Source organism: Triturus cristatus, chromosome 12, assembly GCF_964204655.1.
Source record: "Triturus cristatus chromosome 12, aTriCri1.1, whole genome shotgun sequence".
In the NCBI taxonomy this organism is placed as follows: Eukaryota; Metazoa; Chordata; class Amphibia; order Caudata; family Salamandridae; genus Triturus; species Triturus cristatus.
In genome coordinates, this window is record NC_140595.1 from 24,073,096 (window position 1) to 24,096,031 (window position 22,936).

Consider the following 22,936-nt stretch of genomic DNA (forward strand, 5'->3'; position numbering starts at 1 on the left):
TCAGCCAGGCTATCTTGAATCCAGTGGCAAAGTGAGCAAGGGAGCCAAGTCTGGGCATACCCTGCCAACTTAGGGCGAATAAAGCAAAACTAAAGGGGATGATGGACGGAGTGTTGAACATTGCAAGCACTCACCCCCAGTCAACTGATCTGGGTTTAATCCATCATTCTTTAGCTCACTCCGCCAGCCTAGTTCACTCCGTCCATCATTAAACGGTTCGAGTGCAACCGGTGGTGTTACCTGGTTTTTGACTTTCCTGCTAGACAGTAACACCACCGGTTGCACTCGAGAACCGTTTCGAGACAATTTTATTCGGTACTCGTATTATGGAGTTGTACCTTTAGTATTGACAGCTTGGCTGAAGCTTGCCGTTTATCATCCGGTCTGCATTCCTTTTTGAAAAGCACACATTATCTAAATATGTTTGCCTGTGGGACAGTGCGTACGATATTTTGAAAGTCCAGTACAGGAAGGATAACGATTTTTATTCAAGTGGACTTATTACTTAGATTCACGGTGCTCTGCAGCCAACCCATATCTAGTTTGCCTGGATGTGTCTTCTACCGTTGTTTTGAATAACCATCAGTGATGTTCCCTACATATTGATCGCCTTGAAAAAGTCTTAGTAAAAGACGAAACAAGTGTCGGCTAGATCATGTGCTGGGATTCCTTCTTTAAACAATAAAGACGACAATCTACTAAAGTTGAGGGTTTTTGGATTTTTGTTGAACGCGAAGACGACCGAGTGATTGAATTGATCTCCCCTACATGTACTGAGTACATGTTTTGTTATGTATACTCATCAACATATACTAATGTTGGACTGATTTATTTACATACGGGTGTGCTGTTCAGGCTTCCTCTAATTGCTAATATATGCATGTTATGTTTTTAATATGCTGGTGATGTCTAAGTAGTAGATGTCCAAAAATTGCTTTGAGCACCCCGATCTAATGGACAATATTTTATAAGGAAAATTTGTCCAGAACACACTTTTTGCTATATTCTGTTGTGCGGTTTTTCCTTTTCAAGGAACACTACCACCTATCTTTGTGTCAACTGTATGCTATACATGCCTTTTCTCCCATAGGAAAGTATTATACGTAAGGACGCATCTAAATGAACGAAAAGTTTCTTACCTGTCGGTGTAGTTTTGCAGCTTGAAGATCTTTCTGGATTCACTATGCTGTGCATTATTCCGCGATCTTGTGGTTGGGTCCGGATTCGTAGTCTTTTCTTTTTTTTTTTTTTTTTTTGTAGCCCAGGTGGGCGTCGACGTCCACCATTTGGTGCACCTCCCGTGACGTCGTCGTGCTTCCTGCGGAAGTCCCACCTTTGGGGCGCCATCTTCGGATTCTTTTTTCCCTGTTTTTTTTTTTTTTTTTTTAACCCTAGGCGATTGATTAATCTTTTTGTCCATATTTCTGTACGTCTCCACCTATTTGATCCTATCCATTTCACCCCCTCTTCCTCCAGCCTCATCTTCCTGGCGGAGGTGGGTGGGTTCGCTAGTGAATCCAGAAAGATCTTCAAGCTGCAAAACTACACCGACAGGTAAGAAACTTTTCGTTTTGCAGCGTGAATCTTTCTGGATTCACTATGCTGTGCATAGACTTTGTAGCGGTTTTGCTATTTTTGTGGTGGCTGGGTGGAAGATGATCGCTGGTCGTTGAAAATGTGTTGTAGCACCTTCTGTCCGACCTGTGCTTCCTTATTCATTTGAATGTCCACGCAGTAGTGCTTTGTGAACGTGTGCACAGATGCCCAAGTTGCTGCGAGACAAATGTCTTGGATGGGCGTGTTTGCCAGGAAGGCAACTGTGGCCCCCTTCTTCCTTGTGGAGTGAGCTTGTGGCCCCTCCGTTAGCTCCTGTCCAGCCTGTTTGTGACAGAATTGAATAGTGAGGGCAATCCACCTAGCGATGGTGCCCTTGGTCACTGGTCTACCCATGAAGCTAGTAGCAAAGGACACAAACAGCTGCTTCGACTTCCTGAGTTCCTTGGTTCTTTCAATGTAGTGCATCACCGCTCTTCTGGCATCGAGGGTGTGCAGGGCCTTTTCTGCGTTTGTAGTTGGGTTTTGGAAGAAACTCGGTATCTGGATACTCTGATTCATGTGGAACGCCGACACTACCTTGGGCATGAAGTGTGGGTCCGTCCTCAGGACTACCCTGTCCTTGTGAATTTGAATGTAGGGCTCCTGTAGCGTTAGTGCTTGAAGCTCGCTCACCCTGCGTAGTGAGGTTATGGCCACTAGAAAGGCAGTTTTCATCGTCAACATTTGTAGATTGGCCTTGTGAATGGGTTCAAACGGCGCCTTCATGAGCTCCGTCAGAACCACGTTTAAATTCCATGCCGGCGGCGGCAACCTTTTCGGGGGTGCCATTCTTTTGGCTCCCTCCATGAATCTCTTCACCACCTGCGAGCTGAAGAAACTTCCACCCTTCTCACCTCTGGTGTAGGCAACGATCGCTGCTAGGTGCACCCTTAGGGAGCTCGAGCAGAGGTTACTCTTTAGAAGGTGTGTGAGGTACCTCAGCACAGTTGAGTCTCTTGTCATTCTGTTGTGCAGGCCCTTCTTCCTGCACCACACCGTGAATCTCTTCCACTTTGCGCTGTAGCACTTTCTTGTAGTAGGTTTCCTTGCCTCCCGTAGCACTCGCATAGTGCTCTGAGGTAACCTTAGGTGTGCGAACTCTAGGTCTTCAGGAGCCATGCTGCTAGGTTGAGGGTCTCTGGCTCTGGGTGCAGGACCTCCCCGTTTTGCATTGAGAGCAGGTCTTTTCTCCTCTCGAACCTGTACGGATTGCCTTGCGCCATTTCTTGAATCTGTGAGAACCATGTCTGCCTCGCCCACTGTGGGGCCACCAGGATCAGAGTCATGTTGCTGGTTCTGCACTTGTCGAGCACTCTGTGCAACAGGGGTATCGGTGGAAAGGCGTAGGCAAATGTCCTCCACCAGCTTATCCATAGGGCATTTCCCTTGGATTGCTGATCTGGTTGCCTGGACGCGAAGCTTTGGCATTTTGCATTGTGGCGTGTTGCAAATCGGTCTATTGTGGGAGTCCCCCATCTCCGGAAGATTTTCTCCGTTTCCTGGCCATTGAGCTCCCACTCGTGCGATGCTGACGTCTGCCTGCTCAGCCAGTCTGCCTCCACATTGTCCTTCCCTGGTAGGTGAATTGCCAGTAGATCTATCTTGAGAGGTATGGCCCATCTCCAAATCTCCTGAGCTAGGGATGAGAGGGGAAACGACTGTGTCCCCCCTTGTTTGTTGATGTAGAACATCGCCGTGGTGTTGTCTGTCTGTACCAACACCCTCTGGCCGCACAGGTGTCTCTGGAATGCCTTCAGGGCTAGCAGTATCGTTTTCAACTCGAGGTAGTTGATGTGGCGGACCGCGTCTGCCGGAGCCCATAGACCCCTCACTCTGAGGTTGTCCATGTGCGCTCCCCATCCCATCTGCGATGCGTCCGTGGTAATGGTCACTGTTGGGCTTGGTGGTGTCAGGCTTCTCCCTGTTGTTCTGTTGTCTCTGTTCCACCAAGTTATCTCCTCCTGCACTGCGTGCGTAACAACCACTAGATCCTCCCAACTTCCGTTTGCTTGTGACCATTGCTGTTGCAGCCATTCCTGGAATGGTCTCATGTGCAGGCGTACATTCGGCACCAGCTGGATACAGGACGCCATCATCCCCATCATCTTGCTCACCGCCCTCACTGTCAGAGCTCGCCCCTTCTGGTAGAGCTGCGTCTCCTTCAGTAGGGCATCTGTCCTCCTGTCGCTGGGCACTACTGTACTGTTGAGGGAGTTGATCTTTGCCCCCAGGAAAATCTTTACCTGTTCCGGTTCTAGCGATGATTTTCCCCAGTGGATGGAAAATCCCAGATTTGTGAGGGTGTCTGTTACGCGTTTTGCGTGCCTCTCGCACTTCTCGCGTGAGTTTGCCTTGACCAGCCAGTCGTCCAAGTATGGGTATACGTGTATGCCCTGCTTTCGTAGGTGTGCCGCTACCGCCGACAGGCATTTTGTAAAGACCCTTGGCGCCGATTTTAATCCGAAGGCCAGGGTTGTGAACTGGTAGTGTTCCTGTTCGATGTCGAATCTTAGAAGGCCCTTGTGCCTTCTGTTTATTGGGATGTGAAGGTAGGCATCCTTGAGGTCCACGGTGACCATGAAGTCCCCTTCTCTTATCTGTGGCAGTACCTCCTGCAGTGAAGTCATTTTGAACCTTTGCGTTCTTATGAACTTGTTTAGGTAACGGAGATCCAGTATGGGCCTGAGGTCTCCGTCTACCTTCGGAACCACGAAGTAGTTTGAGTAGACCCCTTTGTTGCGTTCCCCGAACGGCACTGCCTCTATGGCTCCCTTTTGCAGGAGTTTCCGCGTTTCTTCTCTGAGTATTGCCAGTTCTTGGGCAGATCTCTGTCTTCCCTTCGGTTTCCTGTTTGGAGGTCTTTTCTCCAAGTCTACGCAGTATCCGTACTGCACGATGTTCCGTATCCACTTGTCTGTGGTTATACGCCGCCACTCCTGAAGGTAGAACCTCAGCCTTCCGCTTACTGGTGACGTATGCTCGTAGGCTCTTGAATCTTCTCTTCCCCCTGATGACACTTTTTTGCGCCTCACCCTTGGGGACCTGACGAGGGTAGGCGTTTTCTTGCGTGCTGAGTCACTTCGAGGAGGGCTGATCGCCCCCTCTTCTCCTTTGGCCACGTCCGTTCCCTCTCCCGCGAAAGGACTGGCCCCGAGGTTGATATTGCCAGCTTTGCTTCTGCTGACCTTGACCGTGACCTTCGCCCTGCTGACCTTGTTGGAACGCCTGGTGCGATGTCCCTTGTTGGCTTGCACCCCTACCGTAGGGTCTCCGAGGGATTACCTCGTCTCATTCCCCTCAGCTGTAGGGCCCCCATGGACCTCGCTGTCTCGTTTTCCTTCTTGAGCTGTGTGAGCTTTTCGTCCACCGTTGCTCCGAACAGTGTCTCTCCGTTGAAGGGGGTGCCAAGGATGTTGTTCTGCACTTCCGGTTTGAATCCCGAGATTCTTAGCCATGCATGCCTCCTCTCTGTGACCCCTATGGCCATGAGTCTTGCTGAAGTCTCTGCCCCATCCAACGCCGTCTTTATACAGGAGTTGGCGATGTTCTTTCCTTCATCCACCAGGTGAGAGGCTCTCTGGCGGTATTCTTCGGGGAGGTGCTTTACTAGCTCCCCCATCTCATCCCAGTGTTGGTATTGGTGTCTATTGAGGAGTGCATTCGAATTCGCCATGCGCCAGTGCATTGCGGCGTTCCTCTCGACCTTTCTGCCTGTGAGGTCGATCCTCCTGCTCTCTTTATCCGGAGGTGGGCCCGAAGTTGCTGGAACGTTGGCCCTTCTCCTGGCCGTGGAGGCTATGATGGAGTCTGCGGTGACGCTACCCTTGATGTAAGGTGGGTCCAGGGAGGAGTGCTTATATTTCTTCTCTGTCCTGGGTGTGATCGACCGGCAGGTGGCAGGCTCCTTGAAGGCTTCTCTCCCCTGGTTCATCACGCTTTGTAGCATGGGGAGGAACTGACTCCTAGTCTGGATGGGGAGCAGTGTTTTGATGAGAAAATCGGCTTTCGGCCTCTCCTCGTCGAGTTTGACGCCGAAGGCCAGTGCTGCGCTCTTCACCACCATATTGTATACCCCGATGTCGTCGGGTGGCGAAGGCCTCGAGGGGTACGTGTCCACGGGCTCTTCCGGGTTTTCGGTGTCGAGATCGTGCCATTCGACGTCGTTGCTGGTAGATGCCGCCGATTCGAAGAACGACTGTTGGTCTTCTTCCTCGGCTTCTTCCTCATAATAGGGCTCCTCTTCTTCTTCGAGATCCCTTGTCAGCCCTTCGGCGTCGAACTCCTCTTCGACCTCGACGACGTCCGCCGATGAAACCGTTGGAATCTTGAATTCCTTCATCCTGGCGTCGAACTCCTTCTTCCTTTGAAGGATGTTCTCCATTTCGGCCTCGAGCCGCCTCTTCTTTTTCTCCATTTCGGAGATGCTTTCGGCGTCGACCGCGGGTCTTTTCGAAGAAACCTGCGTCGACGTCGAACGTTCTTTCTGCGTCGATCGGCCCGTTTCATGGGATGATTTCGACGACCCTTGCCTTTCGGCGTCTTTCTGCACCAGGGAGTCCTTTTGTAAGGATCCGCTGGGCCTTTTGTCCGAAGTTCCCCCTTTGGACGTCGAAGTTTTCGGCGCCGGGGCTCCCTTCGTGGACCTTGACTCGGTTTTCTTCGAGTCCCCCTCGTGTTTGAGGTGTTTTTTGATTTGCGCTCGACGATTCTCTTACCTCGTCTTCTTTTTTCTTGTCGGTCTCTACGACCGTGAAGTTTTCGGCTGTCTCGGCGACGTTGTCCTCGTCGTCCGTGTCGAGGCCCAGCTCGTAGAGTGTCGGGGGTTTCCCTTTGCCATCCATGTTGACGTTGGCTCTTCTCTGCCTCTCTCTCACCCTGAGTGTCTTCGGCGCGAAGGCTGAGCAGGCGTTGCAGTCGATACTCTGGTGATCCACCGGTAGGCAGAGGTTGCAGACCGGATGCTGGTCTTTCTGCGCGAACTTGTGGTGGCAGTTTGGGCAGAACTTGAATGGCGTCTTGTCCATTTCGCTCAGGGTCTCTGAGCGTGCATTCTCCAAGGCTGTCGAAGAAAAAGCTCGCTGGTCCTCTTTCTTCGCGCTCCTGATGAAATCTGTTCTATTCCTGATGTCTTCTCTTGATTCTATCGATGAAACTCGCTTTTCTTCCTTCTTCCTCCGAGTGAATTTCTGGAGCTTCCCGATGTCGATCCAGACCCAACGGCGGAAAAAAGAATCTGAAGATGGCGCCCCAAAGGTGGGACTTCCGCAGGAAGCACGACGACGTCACGGGAGGTGCACCAAATGGTGGACGTCGACGCCCACCTGGGCTACAAAAAAAAAAAAAAAACAAAGAAAAGACTACGAATCCGGACCCAACCACAAGATCGCGGAATAATGCACAGCATAGTGAATCCAGAAAGATTCACGCTGCAAAACATTTTACTTACCTGCTGTAGGAAGCTAGCTCTGTATATGATATACCACTAAGTGGCTATATTGGGCATGGAGTCCAGAGATACCCCCGGGAGTGTACAGGGCTCAATGTTAACCCAAAGCCCTCTATTTGTGGTAGTGTGGGCGAGCACCTTAGGCCTAACAGTGGCGTGTAAGACATTTGTTATGCAAACTGTGATTAACAAATGACAACTCAAAAAGGAGATTCACACCAATTTTAGAGAAATAAGCTTCTTTTAAGATATTTTAAGACCAAGATGTACGTTAAAAGGTAAGTATATTTTAAAATAATACGTTTCACTTAACAAAGTGGACAAGGTGCAATTTTCAGGCTGTGCAATGTTAACCTATGGAGGAAAACAAGGCGGCAAGGTTCAAATTGGTACCAAGATTGGACCACCAGTGGCACAGGGGCAGCCGGGTGCAAAGGTCAAAGTCAGGCGCCCAATGTTAACCAATGGAGATTGGGGGTGATTGAAGATGCTCTGCTCACAGGTGAGTGAAGCGGAGTCAGGGGTTGATCTCCTGGAGTTAAGGTAAGTACAGGGAGGCCACAAGGCAGCACCAAACTTATACCCTTTGCGGCTCAGGGGTGGCCGGATGCAGAGTGTCAACAGTGTCATGCAGCCAATGTAATTCAATGGGGTAGATCAGTTTTGGAAAGACGCTGGCCAGGAGGCTGCACAAAGAAAATCCACAGCTGCCCAGGTAGGTTCTATGAATATAGAAACACAGTTGGTCAAGCTCCCGACGGCCCAGGGAATTTGGGTGCAGGGGTGTCCTTTGGCATTAGGAACAGCTTACCAGGCAGGTCGCCGTCTGGGGGAGTTTTCAGATTCAGGCTGCAGGCGTCAAGGTAGTCTGGCAGAGGTAGCCCACAGTGCACTTTAGCTCAGAAGCGCTGAGGAACCTTTGCAGGACCGGTGGACTGCTTGGGCCGTGTGCAGAGGTGGGTCTGGAGGTGGTTTTGCGGTTCCTCAGAGCCGAGTTCCTTTTCTTTAAAGTTTGTTTCAACTTGACAGGTCTGCTGTTCACGGGAAATCTTGATCTTTGCCGAAGGCAGGCAGTCCTCCCAAGGGTTTGGAGGTTGCTGGGCTGCAGGACAGGTTATCTTTTGGCGCAGGTTTGTCGAGGGCTGCAAACAGGCCGGTGGGGCTGGGGTCAAGTTGATTGGTGTCTGCAACCTTCTCTGCTGTTGAGAGGCTGTAGTGTCCGGGTCTTCTTAGGTCATCAGGATTCTGATTTCAAGGTCTGGGGGAGCCACCTTAAAACTAGATTTAGGGGCGTTACAGGGACCAATGGGTTCCTTACCTACGGTGTCTACACCCACTATTATTCCACCCTCCTGAGAGGGGGGGGCATAGCCCTAGCCCTGATTGGATATGTCCCACCATCTTCAAGATGGTGGGCACTGAAAAATGTGCTTAACATCGCCTACAGCACCTGAGGGGTGGAGTTCGCGAAGGGGGCACACCACGTATTCTTTCACAGTTTCCACCGGTTCTCCCACCAAAAGTGTGGGGTCTGCCATCTGCTGCTGGCAACAGAGGCTGGGGTCATATTACAAAGGCGGTAAGGCCTTTGAAGCTCCCTTCTCGAACACTGTGCTCATCCTGGGGGAGGAAGGGTGACACACATTCCCAGAATGTACTTTGTTTCTAGCCTAAGAAAGTAGGGGCTCTCGACCCATGGTTCCAGAAACATGTCTGGTGGTGGCAGGCTGCCTAAAGCCGGTCAGATACCACACCATGGTTGGTAGGTTTTCAGGGGACACCTCCGAGGTTCCCTCTGAGTACATGTTTTATTACAAATCCAACACTGGCATCAGTGTTGGTTTATTGAGAGGAATTGTTTGGTACCAAACACTCCTGGGTTCAGTAAAGCCAGCATGGTGCTAGGGATCTCAAGGTGTCGAGTTTCCAGCCCATGTACTTTTTATAGCTTCACTGGTCCTCCCAATATTAAGAATAGACTTCAATATTACAGGGGCATATCTACTCATGCATTTATGCCTACACCGGAGATATAGTGGACACTGCCTTAGAGCTTGTAAGGTCTGCTAGAGGTGTGACTTACCTATACCTTATGCCACGCTGCTTGGCATGGCACAGGCCGCGTGCCATGTTGACTTTCTCGTTTTTCTCTGCACAAAGACGTGCAGGCTGCAGTGGCAGTTTGCATGGCCTTGGTGCGGGGACCCTCTTGCCCTAGGTACCAAGGTAACATTTACTAGGGACTTACAGGAGGGTCTGAAGTACCAATCGTGGTACAGTTCAATGGAAAGAACACTGGTACTGGGAAACTGGACAGCAGGAACCCAGCACTGTACAGTCAAAGTTGCATCAAAGGCCAGGCGAAAAGCGTGTGTGGGGGGGGAGGGGGGTACTGCAAAAGTAACTTACTTTCCCACACCTGCTAAAAATCTATATTTTACTAAGTACTTACTGTAAGAAAGAGCCCTTTTTTGCATGGTTGCCCCCACTTTTTGTCAAACTGCTGATGTACTTTGACTGAGTGTGCCCTGGGTTTGTGCCTACCAGGTACCCAGGGCCTGTGTTCTTTCCCTAAAACTGCCATTAAGGCAAACCCCAATTGCCACTCTTTGGCCACTGGCAGTCCCTTGTAAATGGTTCCATAGATACCAAGGGCACTATGGCAAGGGAAGGCCTCTAAGGGATGCAGCACTTATTGTGCCACCCTTAGAGGCCCTGTACCTTTACACACACTGCCATTGCAGGCTGGGTTTTTTGGTGCAGAATAAAGTGAAGAGTCGGCATGGCACACATCCCTGTGTGTCATGCCTACAACCGCGGCGCCACACCTCTTCCCAAGTGACCTCTGCAACAGGCCGCGCTAGGGCCACTGGTGGTGGTGCAGTACCTACCTGGTCCTGAACCTTGCCCTGTGTTGTTCCAAACCCCCAAAGCCTTGGAAAGTATGTCAAGTACTTACCTGCAAACTGTTTAACATTGTTTTCCTCCACAGAATTACATTGTAGCTCATATATTGCACCGAACTGTCTAATCTCATCACTGCAAAATCCTACCACTGTACTTGATCGACATTTACAGAAAACATTAATACTGTAAAGTAAATAACTGCATGTACAAAATATTACTGCATTTTCTAACAGTTTTGCTACTTTTACAACACAAACTTACATTCACTAAGTGGTTCTAGAAATAAAATAACAAATTAACGTTTTGTACAACCCATTGGTCTGGATTCAGTCTGAGTGTGACATCATTTCTTGCCAGAGGGTGTACAATAAATGCTTAACACTACCCTCTGATAAGCCTAACTGATCAGCCCAGCTACCACTAAATTGAGAGCAAGGTATTATCTACTTTAACCTCTGCCAAACGTCTGGGACTCGCTGGACTACTGTGCACACAATACCTCTTTTTGGTATAGTATTTACAGAGCCAGCTTCCTACATTCTCCTATGTCAGCACAGAGTCGCCTGCACTTTTCCACTGTGCAGTTTGCACCTTATATGAAGAGCAATATCATTTCTACCAAGGAGTGAAGTGTTGGGTCCTGACTAAGGTTTGTATGATTATATATCAACTGAACGCTAATCTTCGTACAGTTCAACTGAATATCTTGTGTATTAAATGGCCCCTTTTTGCATGGTTACCACCCACTTTTTGATGGATTCTGAAGCACTGGGTCCCTGCTAATCAGGTTCCCAGTGCCTGTGTTTTTCTGCTAAACTGTACCTGTGTTCCCAGAATCGGCACACATCTGGCACACATATAAGCCCCTTGCTTGTAAAAGGTACCAGTGCTACCAAGGGCCTTGTGACCAGAGAGGGTGTCTAAGGACTGCAGCATGCATTATGCCACCCTAAGGGACCCCTCAAACACAAACCCACTGCCATTGTAAACTGAGTGTTTTGGCGCAGCTAAAACTGAAGAGTCCACATGGCACACATCCCTGTGTGCCATGCCTACAAACCACTGCCTGTGGCATATGTAAGTCACTCCTCTAGTCCTGAGAGCCCTGAGGCATGGTGCACTATAGAACAGGTGAGGGCATAGCTGCATGAGCAATCTGCCCCTATAGTGTCTGAGTCTATTCTCAGACATTGCAAGTACAGTGAAGCCATACTGAGTAAATGGGCTGGGAGGTTGTCATTATAAACTCAACAGCTCCATGCTAGGAAGTTTGATATCAAACATCTCAGCATAATGAATCCACACAGGAGATGCCCCGTGAAAAATGACCAACTCTCTAGTATGTAGCTGACTGGTCTGGACTAGCCTGCCACTTCCAGACATGTTCCTGACCCCCTGAGGTGGAAGCTGTGTGCTCTTGTGGGTCATAAACAAAGCCTGCCCTGGGTGGAGGTGCTTCATACCCACCCCAAGCAGGAACAGCATTCAAGGTCAGTGATCCTCAAAAGCTTCCTTCCCTTTGGTATGCTAGCCAGGGCCTCTCCAGCTAGTAGAGATGCCCCCCCTCCCGATCAAGACACACCAAGGTCGGCAGAAACATTAATGATCAAAAAGAGGTCTGTCACCTCTCAGCCAGGACCACCCCTAAGGAGTCCTGAGCTGAAGAGCCCCCCCCCCCCCCCCGTCTTTGAAAATTCTCCATATTGAATGAAAGGTTTTTAGCCAACAGGATTAGGGGATGCCCCCTCCCCAAAGGGAGGAGACATACGTTAAGTAGCCCATTGGCTACTACCTGCTAGTACCTGTAACACCCCTAAATTGAGTATTTAGGGGCACCCTGATTCTTAGTTCCTAGTGACCTAAAGAAGAGACCGAAGAGCTGTGCAGCAGTGAAGACTCCAGATGACAACTGACTTGGCCCCAGCCCTACCATCCTGTCTGGAGCCCTTGAAGAAACCTGCTCCTAACAGCGAACCGTTCCACAGGACCAGCGACCCCCAGAAACTCTGGGAGGACTACCTGCCTTGCTTTAAGACCAAGAGCTCCCGAGGACAGCAGCCCGGTCCACAAAGAAACCAACACCAAGGACTCCTTTGCCTTTTAGAACCGCGAGTCCTGCCCACTCTGCACCAGTAGCCAATGGCCAGAGTCTGATTGGCCCAGCAGTCCAGTTAAGTCTCCCCAGCGATCCTGACCTAAAATCCATCCAGACCTCAAATCCACTGGTGGATGACCTCACCTGGACACCATGAAGAAGCCTCAGCACAAAAGATTCCCCGACCGCTACCGGCCTGGGTGAAGATTTCCCAACGTCTAAAGGCACCCCTGCATCTCCAGCCCCCCACTCTGTGGAGCCCAGCAGACGGTGCCCTGGCGTCCATGACATCTCAACCTGTCTGCCAAGTCATTGGGCACCTTCGTCCAACTTCCTAGTCCAAGCCTGCACCCTCTACTAAACAGAGTTTCCACATTCACAAGCATTGGGTGCCCAAAGGTTTTTCTGCACCCTGCTGACCCTGTGCACTGGTGGTGTAAGCTTGCTGCTGCTCCCCACTCCGTGCTTGCTTAAAACCCAGGGTCCTGTGCCCTGAAGCAGCGGGTACTTACCAGCAAGCCATGCATCCCTGATCACCCCCAGTTGCCAGATACCAACATTGGGCTCTGGGCACCACCTTTGACCTCTGCACCAGTCTGCCCCGGTGCTGATGGTGGTGCAGATTTAATGTCCACTTGAACCCTGCCCTGTGTTGGTCCAAACCCCTAAAGATTGGGATAGTAAGTTGTGCACTTACCTGTGCATAAATATTTCCTTCCTCAGGATTACATTGAATTTCTGTATTGACACCACAAAGTATTTCTAATACTACTGTAAAGTATGGCTATTGGTATTTGCAACACATTCCTACAGTACCTGAAAGTATTGCTCTTTTTAAACTGGTACTGACCTGCAACTGAGTTCTTCCAGGTTCTACAATAAAATAAAACTACTTGGGTTTAGTCATTGAGCGTGTGCCTCATTTGACAATATGTGTACAACATATGCTCAGTTTTATCTACTTTAGCCTCTGAAAAGCCTCTGAGGAGCCACTGGACCCTGTGCACACTATACCTTGCTTTGATATAGAAAATACAGAGCCAGCTTACTACACCTTGAAGTTAACTGAAGATATTCCTGGAATGAGTCCCAAGGGACAACTGTTTTTTTCATTCCATTCAATTACCGTAGTCCCTGTGGACATTAAGGGTTGCCTTTGTATTGCTTATACACCTTTTTAAAAAGCAAAAAGCAGGAAAAAAGCAGCACCCTCCAAAACAAAAGGTGTGGCAATCCCTACATGTCAGGTGGAAAAAATAGCAAAGGGGTGTAGCTGTAAGGGCGACATATCCAAGACAGTCACTATAGCACAAGCAGTTGTAGCGTATGCAGACTGTGAACGTTTTTGAAGCGGTAAGGTTATTTTTAAAGGAGATTTCTAAATCCCTGCCTCGGAGCACAGAAAATTAGCAAACCACTGTAAGAGAGCAACACCAATACAGCAGATTCCACTACAGAACCACCATTCCCCCCATCATCTCAAGCGGATATTTTATGTTTGTGTTCCTTCAGAATACAGCTAAGCCAGTAGGTCATTCATAAAACACGCGATAAGAAGGACTATACTGAGGTAGAACTAAACAAAAAAGCAGAAAAAAAGCATTTTAAATGTCACTTGACGTTTCAATATCCCAGAGTACTAGTTGTGAACATTAAATGAGAGAATACAATTTCATTAAAACTTTTTTATTTAAAAATTCTTCTAATATATAGAAAACAAGATAAACCAAATGCAATGACAAGCTAACATCTACGCTTCGAATTACTTAGAATTCCAGTGCCTTATGTACATTTTACAAGGTTGATATTTAAAGGTGTGGTTAAAAGCATTTTTCTGGCATACATTTTAGTACAGAACTGCAATCGCACTAAAAACAGGTAGAAAATACAATGTACAGACCCGTCAGAGCATTACAAAGTGTGTATCGTCGCAGAAAAAACAATTATACAAACAATAGTGTACTATGGACATCTACAGTTGCACGGATAAAAGGAATCCTCCTGTTTCAATCCAAACATCACATACTATTTACAAGTTGAACACAAAAATATTTACTCTGAAAGCAAGAAAACATGGTTTTCCAAGGAAACTGAAGTGCCCACACTAGATTTTGGACTTTGAATTTTATCATGGATTATTTTTCAAAAAGGTCATCACGCAAGTCGCAATAAAGGGACTGAGCTGTCTTAGACTTAATAGAGAAAGAAAGGAATTCAATGGCATGCACTGGTATAAACAGGAACTCGGGGTCTACAAACCCATTATTTAAGGATCAAACGTATACTTTTGTACCAATGGATGAAACATTTATTTCAGAGACAGAACGGGTTAACCAACGTATTCACCACATTTCCAGTCCTGGGCTTTCTTTTTACAAGCCACTTTAGTAAGGAACAAACACGTTCAAGGGGAAGGGGGGGGGGGGGGGGGGAGGGGGGAAATCAAGGATAGAATCCCAAGAATTACACAAAGAAATCCCCAAACCGGAAACACTGGTACCATATCAGATGATAGTCCTATAAACCATTAAAGTTAATTCTCAGTTATAAGCAATCCAATGCTGCATTATACTAAATATTGTCTAAAATTATAGCAATGTCCAATTCCGAAGGGCAATATCAGATTCAAACCTGCAGGGACATCAGCTTATTATCAGTCAGGTTACATGAATCTTTCAGGCTTGTGCAGCCAATATGCAATGTGCAGAACCACACAGTGTGTAAAGTACAGATAGAGTCAATGTTGCACTCTGTTATATTAAGTGTGCACATAAGCAGGAACCTCAAGGGAGATACAGCTACGGCAGCTGTTGGCGAACTCAAACATCAGCGCCGATGTGCCAAGGTGAAGCTAACAACCCTAAGTTAGTTTCATTAATGCAAGTGATACTCATTTATTGTGGCCATTTCTGCAGTTTAATTTTGAATTCAAGACAATGGAGGACAACCCTGCCAGATAGCAAAATAAGAAAAACTGAGGCCTGGATTCCAAAGCGTTGTAGACACATCAAACAGTATCGCCCCAGAAAGATATTTGGCTGCTGTGTTTCAACCAACATTGATTTGTGGTTGCTAGTCTACTACTGGCCTTATCCTGCACACTAAAGTGATCTGCAAGGTTTTAAATTAAAAGAATCAGGATCCACTGACACCCCAGAGCACAAAAAAAACCTGTCAATAGCATATCGAATTTTCGGCACTCAGAAAATACGATACATTTGAGGTCAGAGATACAATTTTAATTTAATTCTGTCTTAATATGTTTTGTTGAGATTTTACAGCATCTAAAAAGGTTGCCTTTTAAAGCTCTTAATCCAAATAATTCATACAAAACATTTAGTACAATTATGATAAAAATAAAAAATTGTGATACTGAACAGTCTGAGAAAAGCTTGCCATGGTTAAAATATGCAAATAGCTCTTACAATTAGGCCATTTAATTTTCACCAGTAAATAGCACACTATGATAACACAAACCAAATGGAACTTCAAGACCACAATTTAAAGTCGGTGTCAAATTTTCTCTTTTGTATAAGGGTTGGGGTTGTAATTTTCTTAGAAACCAACCTGTGCTGAACATTAAAATGAACATACGTGCATATGTACTCAAATGTCACACTGAGGAAAAAATATAGAATTATCCACTTCACATATTAAAGTAAATCTGAACACCGCAAACCAACAAATCTTGAAATCATTACAATGAACACTACAGAACGTGTCAAAAAAAGGGGAAATTCTGTGTGCCATCGGAAAAGAAAATGGAAAGTGATCTACAGTTACCTGTCCTAAGGAAACCTAAAGGTGCATCTAGGATGTGTACTCTACTCCTGTATCTTCAAAACTCATAAACAAGCTACGATCTCCGGTTTTGCCAAAGTAATGTGCACAATATACATTTACATACAAAGAATGTTACTGAGAATTATTTGCAAAATGAACATTTTCTGAATAGCCAGCTGTACAGGGGTCACCAAGCAACCCTTCTTGTACAATATAGGGCCTGAATTTGTTTACATGCTGGCATGCATTGGTGCACACTTGGAAATTTCACCATGGTAAAGATAAGACTTATTGGTGCATACTATATTGTCAGCGTGGTCTCAATACAAGATGCATAAGGCTGGTAGGTAAATTGTATTTCAACTCCTGCAGCTTTGTAAGATGCAAAATGTACTTTAGGATTTATGACTAATTTTGACCCATCATGTTCTCCTTAGATGCTTTGTAAGATGCAAAATGTACTTTAGGATTTATGACTAATTTTGACCCATCATGTTCTCCTTAGATGGCTTATGTTGACTCGCCCTACTTCTATTAAAGAATACCCTTAATAGAAAAAAAAGATTTTCACTGAAGTCCACACCCGTTAAGCACACTAGCTTTATCTCCGGGTACAGAGAGGAAAAAAATACCCAGGAAAAGAATCCATCCCTAATAATTATTATTCAGCATAAGCACTGTGAAGAGGGTGGGCCAGTCCATTTAACTCCACACACAAAAAATATTTTCAATTTCCTAACCAGCAGACATACTACCTCCTTTTTCAATAAGAGGTGAGCTCAATGTCCCTCACAAAGTGCTCGCATTCAATACTTCAAAGTGAAGAACTGTGTGTTCATTTGAGAAAAAAACAAAAGCAAACCATTTATTGTTCCATCATACACATTACAATCTCCAGAAGTCCAACCTCATAAGCATACACATATCAGGACAGGTTTATATACGATTCTGCCAGACGTATTCAGCAGCTGACACTGGCCTTCCTGATGGGTAGTTATCTTGTTTTCCCCTTGCTTTTATCATCAAAAAAATAACCATCAGTTCAAAACTGCGATATCCCTGCCTACCAAGCATGCAAACTAATTGAAAAATACATGATAGGTTGTTGCCAAAAAGGTCTAAATTTGCAAGAACCACTGTAGCATCTAAATTTAAAAACACAATCACCCTTCATTAAAAAAAAGTTAAGACATGGCGTTTTGGATACTGTTGCCATAATAGCTTGTTTGTTATATAAGCCAAATTAATTAGTTCACCCGGGCTACTGTAGAGCAATCAAGTTCAAAAAAAGGAAAAAAGCAGCAGTGCATATTTTCATCAGTATCCTACAAAAAAGCATTCCTTATCTTTCATTTAATGCACGTTCTCTAAACATACCAACATAATCAGCATTCTTTCAAGTGAGGAGTTCAGGAGACAAAGTTACTAAAACAAAATCATAGCGCAGGACCAAAAGGCATTGTAGGTTTCCATGTGGTTTGCAGGAGGCATCGTGCCCTTTGGGCCTGAAGGACCTTAATGGCCAGCCCTTCTGCAGAAGAATGGTAGAGCTATATATCCGTGTGCTCCAACAAATGCTACTCTGTACAATTTATTTTTTACATTATCTACAGGACCACAAACAAATCTGGTTAAAAAAATCTCTTTAAAAGGTTGCTACAGAAACTGTACAGTTTATTTTGCTAAGATTTTCTTATATAAAAAAGATTTGTATGAAAGACTATATATAATCGAAAGATGCAGTTAAAGGTGTTTAAATTGAATACAGGGATTGGATATTTAAATAAGGTTACAAGGGATTTAGGTATAATACAAAAGTATTTATTTCTTTTACACAGTGTTACCTTGCTGTTTTTTTAACTATAAACATCAGGTTTACCAGTCAAAACGTGATCAGAAAAAATTATGTTCTCAAGCTCACGCATTTATAAATGGTAAGGTCTGAAAAGAGAAGATCATTCATTTTAAATCAAAACATGAGTGGATCTACAAGCTGATGCGAAGATGTACATACAATCATTAAATAATTTAATATACACAAACATAAAACGGCTATACAAGAGGATCCTGGTCCCTCACAGGGTGCTTCTGAGATAGGCGAGAATAAGACAGGCAGGTTTCTTACAATGAGCAAGAAATCACAAATAAGAGCACAGATTTGCCTTTGGAGTCCCTTTAGTTTAAGGGAAATATATGAGTTAGTGATAGATGTATGTATTTGTCTGAACTAGCCCTGCAAACACTGAACTCTTTTTGAAACAAAGTGCTGTAATAAAATCCAACCACGATTTGGTGTGCTACTGGCAGACATGTGCGCTCTAGGCTGCATTACATTAATGGGCAAATGAGCCAAGTGAATTAAGGTTTCCCCGAACCCGCTGAATCCATCATCTTCCTTTCAGTCGCCTTAAATAAAAATGTTGTGATATCACAGATTTCAGCAGTGCAAAAATCTAAACCTTGATGAACACTTGTAATGCAGACCAAGTCGCTTTCAAAATGGTACAGGGTGCCTCGGATACTCTACAGACATTACAAGGCATCACAAAAAAGCTCACAAAAATGTTTTAGCCACCCATTTTTACGGTCCTGTGTATGCAGAAGTTTTGCCTGTTTTCTTTAGAGACTTGTGGACTTCTCATGGGATTACTAAGGCACTGTGCCACACACCTGCTGCTTCACGCCCTGCAGAGGCAGTCTGTTTATTATTAGCCCATTTACACATGATAAATCTCTACTTCACTTTTAAAGAAATGTCCTTGAGGATCGCCCACCCTTTTTACTTCACCCTAATATGGTTATACTCAAATGCTGTATTTCTGAAACAGCAACACGATGAGCATTTATATGCCTTAAAGTTAGCATGCCAAGTAATCAATGATTGCAAGTAAAGCTAAAACCACTCCTTCTGCTCTCTACAAACTGTTGCTGTTGAATTGCAAGTCCAAGTGGATTACACCTTTCATAAAGGATCCCAACGAAGGCTGAACTCATTCCAGACATTTATGGACCTACAATTTTAACTGGGATGTTGGCATAATCAGAGGTGTCTGAAAAGGCAGAGAATGTTAGGCTTCCAGACCCATCAGCAAAGATCTTGACTTAAATACTCTTCTACAATAATCCCCCTCCCCATTGCCCGTTTGTCTACACACCAAATGCCTCAAAGGCAATTAATGGGGAAGGAAATTGGTAAACTGTATGGCAGTCAGATGTTCAAATAAGCATGTAAATGGTGAAGTTCCATTTTTGGCTGCTGGTAACACCCTTGCAGTGCAGAGTTAGGCATTTCTCCTACCTTCTCTTTAAAGCAACTATTTATCTAAAATAAAAGTGTCCATGGCACACAATGAGCTGGGAGCAGACTACTACAACTCCACCCAACTAACAAAAGTGAAGCCTGGCTACAAATCCATTTAAATGTTGGGAATCCCTTCCTGTGACCATGGTCAAAATTTGCTTTTCTTCAATTTCTTTCTAGTTATTGAATGTACTAACCCTACATTAAAAAGGATCCATTTGAGAACACTGTGCCTAGTCGTATAATCAGAACGGATCAACACCACAAAATGACAGCAAGTAAGAGAATGTGCTAAATGAACAAAAACAAAGGTTTGGGGGCCAAGAAAGGGGCAATAGGAATGGCGTTAACTTGTAACACACCCAGGACTGTGTACAAAGAACGTCTTCTACTTAGTAGCACTTGGGATGTTCCACAGAATACTGTGGGAGTCTTATATTGTAACAGAGTCTGGTCTAATTTTAGCACCTAAACACAGATTCCACTGTAGTCTCTGCTAACAAAAGCTCCATTACCAGTAACTCATGTTGCTATGAAAAAAGGAAATTGTGCTTTAAAAGTATTTTGCAATAACAGAAGTAACTGAATTTCCACAAGCCAAAAAGTATGAAAGCTACTAACGTATCGACTTCTCCAGCAAAGAAGCAACCTAGAAGTGGCAAATACAGTGAAAATTGCTGCACACTAGGTTTTCACCAGGAATTATGGGAGACAACCAAGCACAGCAGGAGGTAAAGAACAGATCTAGATATGGGAGATTTAAGAGAAGGTCAATGCAGACACTGAAAAACTAATACCCTTGCTGACAAGCTTCCTTTTCCTGACATAAAGCAAAACATGAGAATAAAATGGAAATAAAAAAAGCAGTGTGTCAGAGTCATTTGACTTGACAGACTAACACCACACGTTGTAGCCGACCGCTTTTCATTAGCTATAACATTCTCAACTCATTTGGGATCCTCCACACTTTTACACCACAATCCGGTAATGGGATTGTTGAGGAAAAACCCCAAAGTACCTGAAAGTGATCTATTTTCATACCTGTTAACTCCTCTTCACATTAACGTCAAAACAGGCTTCATTTTGCACTGGCTGAACATACCAACCATGCACAGCAAAGAGCAACTCAATGCAATCAGAGAAAGGAGCTTTAGAAATCACAAACCAATTCAAACACTTAATTTTTCAAATACACTAGGACACAGAAAACCTTTGTATACTTAAAGCTAAATATTTTATGTGCAGTGTTCAAACTGTTTTTATGAACCATCCTCCCCCAACCTACGAAAAAAGTAAAAAAAAAACAGTTTGGTTTTTAAAAGCATCCTACAGTGCCCTTTTCAGTTGCTTATTGTGGAAATTCAGACCTTGAACCGAATACAAATGATGCATTATTGGGTTCTTTGGGAAAGGTTTTTGCTTCCCTTAAAAAAATGTTTTTGCAGAGTCTTAAGGAAAAACATGGCACACTTAGGACCCAAAAAGTCATACAGAAACATTAATGGAAACAAAACCAGACATTCTGTACTAACAATCTGACCATCATCAAGAATCTTTTCCCACTGCACATCACACTTGTGAGTCTGCCTGCGAAGACGTGAGAATGCCGATCTGCCCTGTGCAAACCAGGGTTTTGTGCTGGAAGTAAAACAAAGTTGAGCCAAGCACACTCCTTTCAAAACAAATGTTGACAAGCCTTTCGCAAAATTTGGAAATTATGCACAATTAAAAGATAAAAAAAAACAGCGGATAAATCATGACTCTTTCTTACGTTGCCCGATTGCACTGTGTTAAACTGCAAATACTACCGAAAACTGGCCTAAAGGTTTACGCACTGGCAAGAATGAGGCAGGGAGATCTCATCGTGGCATGAAGTTTGAATACCATTTGATTCCTGAAGCCACAGCTGAAGGTCTCCCAACCCGGCAACATTACTTACATGATTTTCCTGCACATTTTTATAATCATCCTTCTCGTAACCTGTAATGTTAGCAATGGCTAGATAGCTTTTGCTCATTGAATGGCAACTTCAGGTTGCAATTTTCTTACTTTAAGATTCAACTATGGTGGTGCAAAGGGTGGCAGAGGGTGCTACAAAAGAATGTTGATATAACCTATAATTATGGTCTTCACTCAATTGAAAAAAGCACAATCCAGACCAGGTGTTTCAATTGAATATGTAGGCGATGAGCGCTTTATCGTGTAGTGGGTCGGATCAATAACAGATCCACAGTCCTCATATTTTTTTTTTTTCACCTTGTCCGTCTGCCCATCTCATCCTCCTTTCAGCTGCAAACCCTGCATCCTAGCAACCAACCGGCAGCTTTCACACACAACTGCCTTGCGGTCATAACCCTTGATGCTGCTTAGAGGGTTCGTGGAACACTTCAGTGGTGTTTGAAAAACCCAGCTAATATTGTGGGAAAGAAAAATAAAGGCCAGGTTCCCCCTTTGTATTAAAGTGTGCAGTGCTTGCTGGTAGCACCATCCTCAATCCCAAGCATAGTTTATTGAGGTGGGGAAGGGTCCCGGCGACGAGGAGAGGCTGCAGTTTAAAATGTGCATGGTACACATACATTGCTGTCCTTCATAGGAGGCTGGCTAGGCTTGTGGTTGGGCCGTTCTGAGCTTGGAACTGTACCGGAGGAGGTCCATCCGTCCACTGAAAAACACAGAACTGAGTATTACAACAGTAGTGCAAAATAATGGTAAACGCTTCTCACAAAAACATCACACAAACTACAGCATGAAAAAACCAGTGGCATGCAGCATGTCTTGATTGAGAGAACATTGCAATCAGATGCATGCACCTAAAATGTACAGCTTCAAAACAAAGAAGCAAATTTCCACTTTTAGAGCATGGGCAAAGCTGTGGTATCGAGCACAATATTAAAAGTTACTACAGAGTTCAAGTTCAGTCACCTTTTCAGAAATAGATCTACTAGTGCTGAATATTTTGATACAGCAATTTAGAAACCAGGCTCGCATGCTGTTCAAGTCAGCTGGCAGTCTAGAAAGAGCCAATCCTGAGCTGAGGAAATGATAAGCAGCTGGGTCGACAGCATCCTCTTCCCTTACCTGCATGTGGGATTTGTGTTAAGGGACAGATTTTACACTGCACATACCTATGATGACATTATTCCTGATGCATATGATTACTCTTGCAGAGAAATCATTTGAACCCCTTGTCTCCCCACCAAAAAAAAGCACTGGCAGCAAAGCACATTGTCTCACGCCACCTTGTGACACTTGTGCTTCACCAATGATATCTAGCTCTGACAAACCTGTCTCATTCTCATTCCCAACTAGATCAGAATCAGACAGCTCAATTTGTCTGCCTAGAGCAATTGCCACAGGCTTAGGGGTTCTGTGCATTAAGGGAGAGAACCTCCCGATACCCCATTAGTGGTTGATCTACTAAGAGCAGTTTAGCTGTCCCTTGAGATTGCGTGCTCTGCCTTTGATTAAGTGTTACGTTCTGAGTTAATCTGACTGCTCTCAAATCCAGAATGTTCGTGCGCAGGCTCAACTATTTCGATCACAATACCTTGAATGTTAACTCCTGAAGGTGAGCAGCACAGACTTGAACTAGAGTGATGCCTCATTCAAAGTAACTGCTATCTAAGAGGGTGAAAGAGCTCCCCTTTCTTCTCAAGGCTTCTAGAGTCAAGACTTCTACCATTACAAACCTGTCACCAACTGAATTTCGAGACAGACCTTGTCCTTTTACCCCATGAAACAGATTCCACTCGAGACTTGGTTCTTATTAAAGAAGTCTGAATCTTAAATGAGACTGGGGTGCTAAGAA

General features: G+C 45.2%; 1 protein-coding gene across 1 annotated transcript in view; it reads right to left on the minus strand.

The window, feature by feature from the left end:
- Positions 1–20,339: 20,339 nt before the first annotated feature.
- Positions 20,340–22,936, minus strand: part of MAU2 (MAU2 sister chromatid cohesion factor) — an 88,999-nt gene continuing 86,402 nt past the window's right edge. The window contains 1 exon segment of the mRNA XM_085638915.1: positions 20,340–21,790. Within this exon segment, the coding sequence (XP_085495041.1) occupies positions 21,716–21,790 (75 nt within the window). The 3' untranslated portion in view covers positions 20,340–21,715.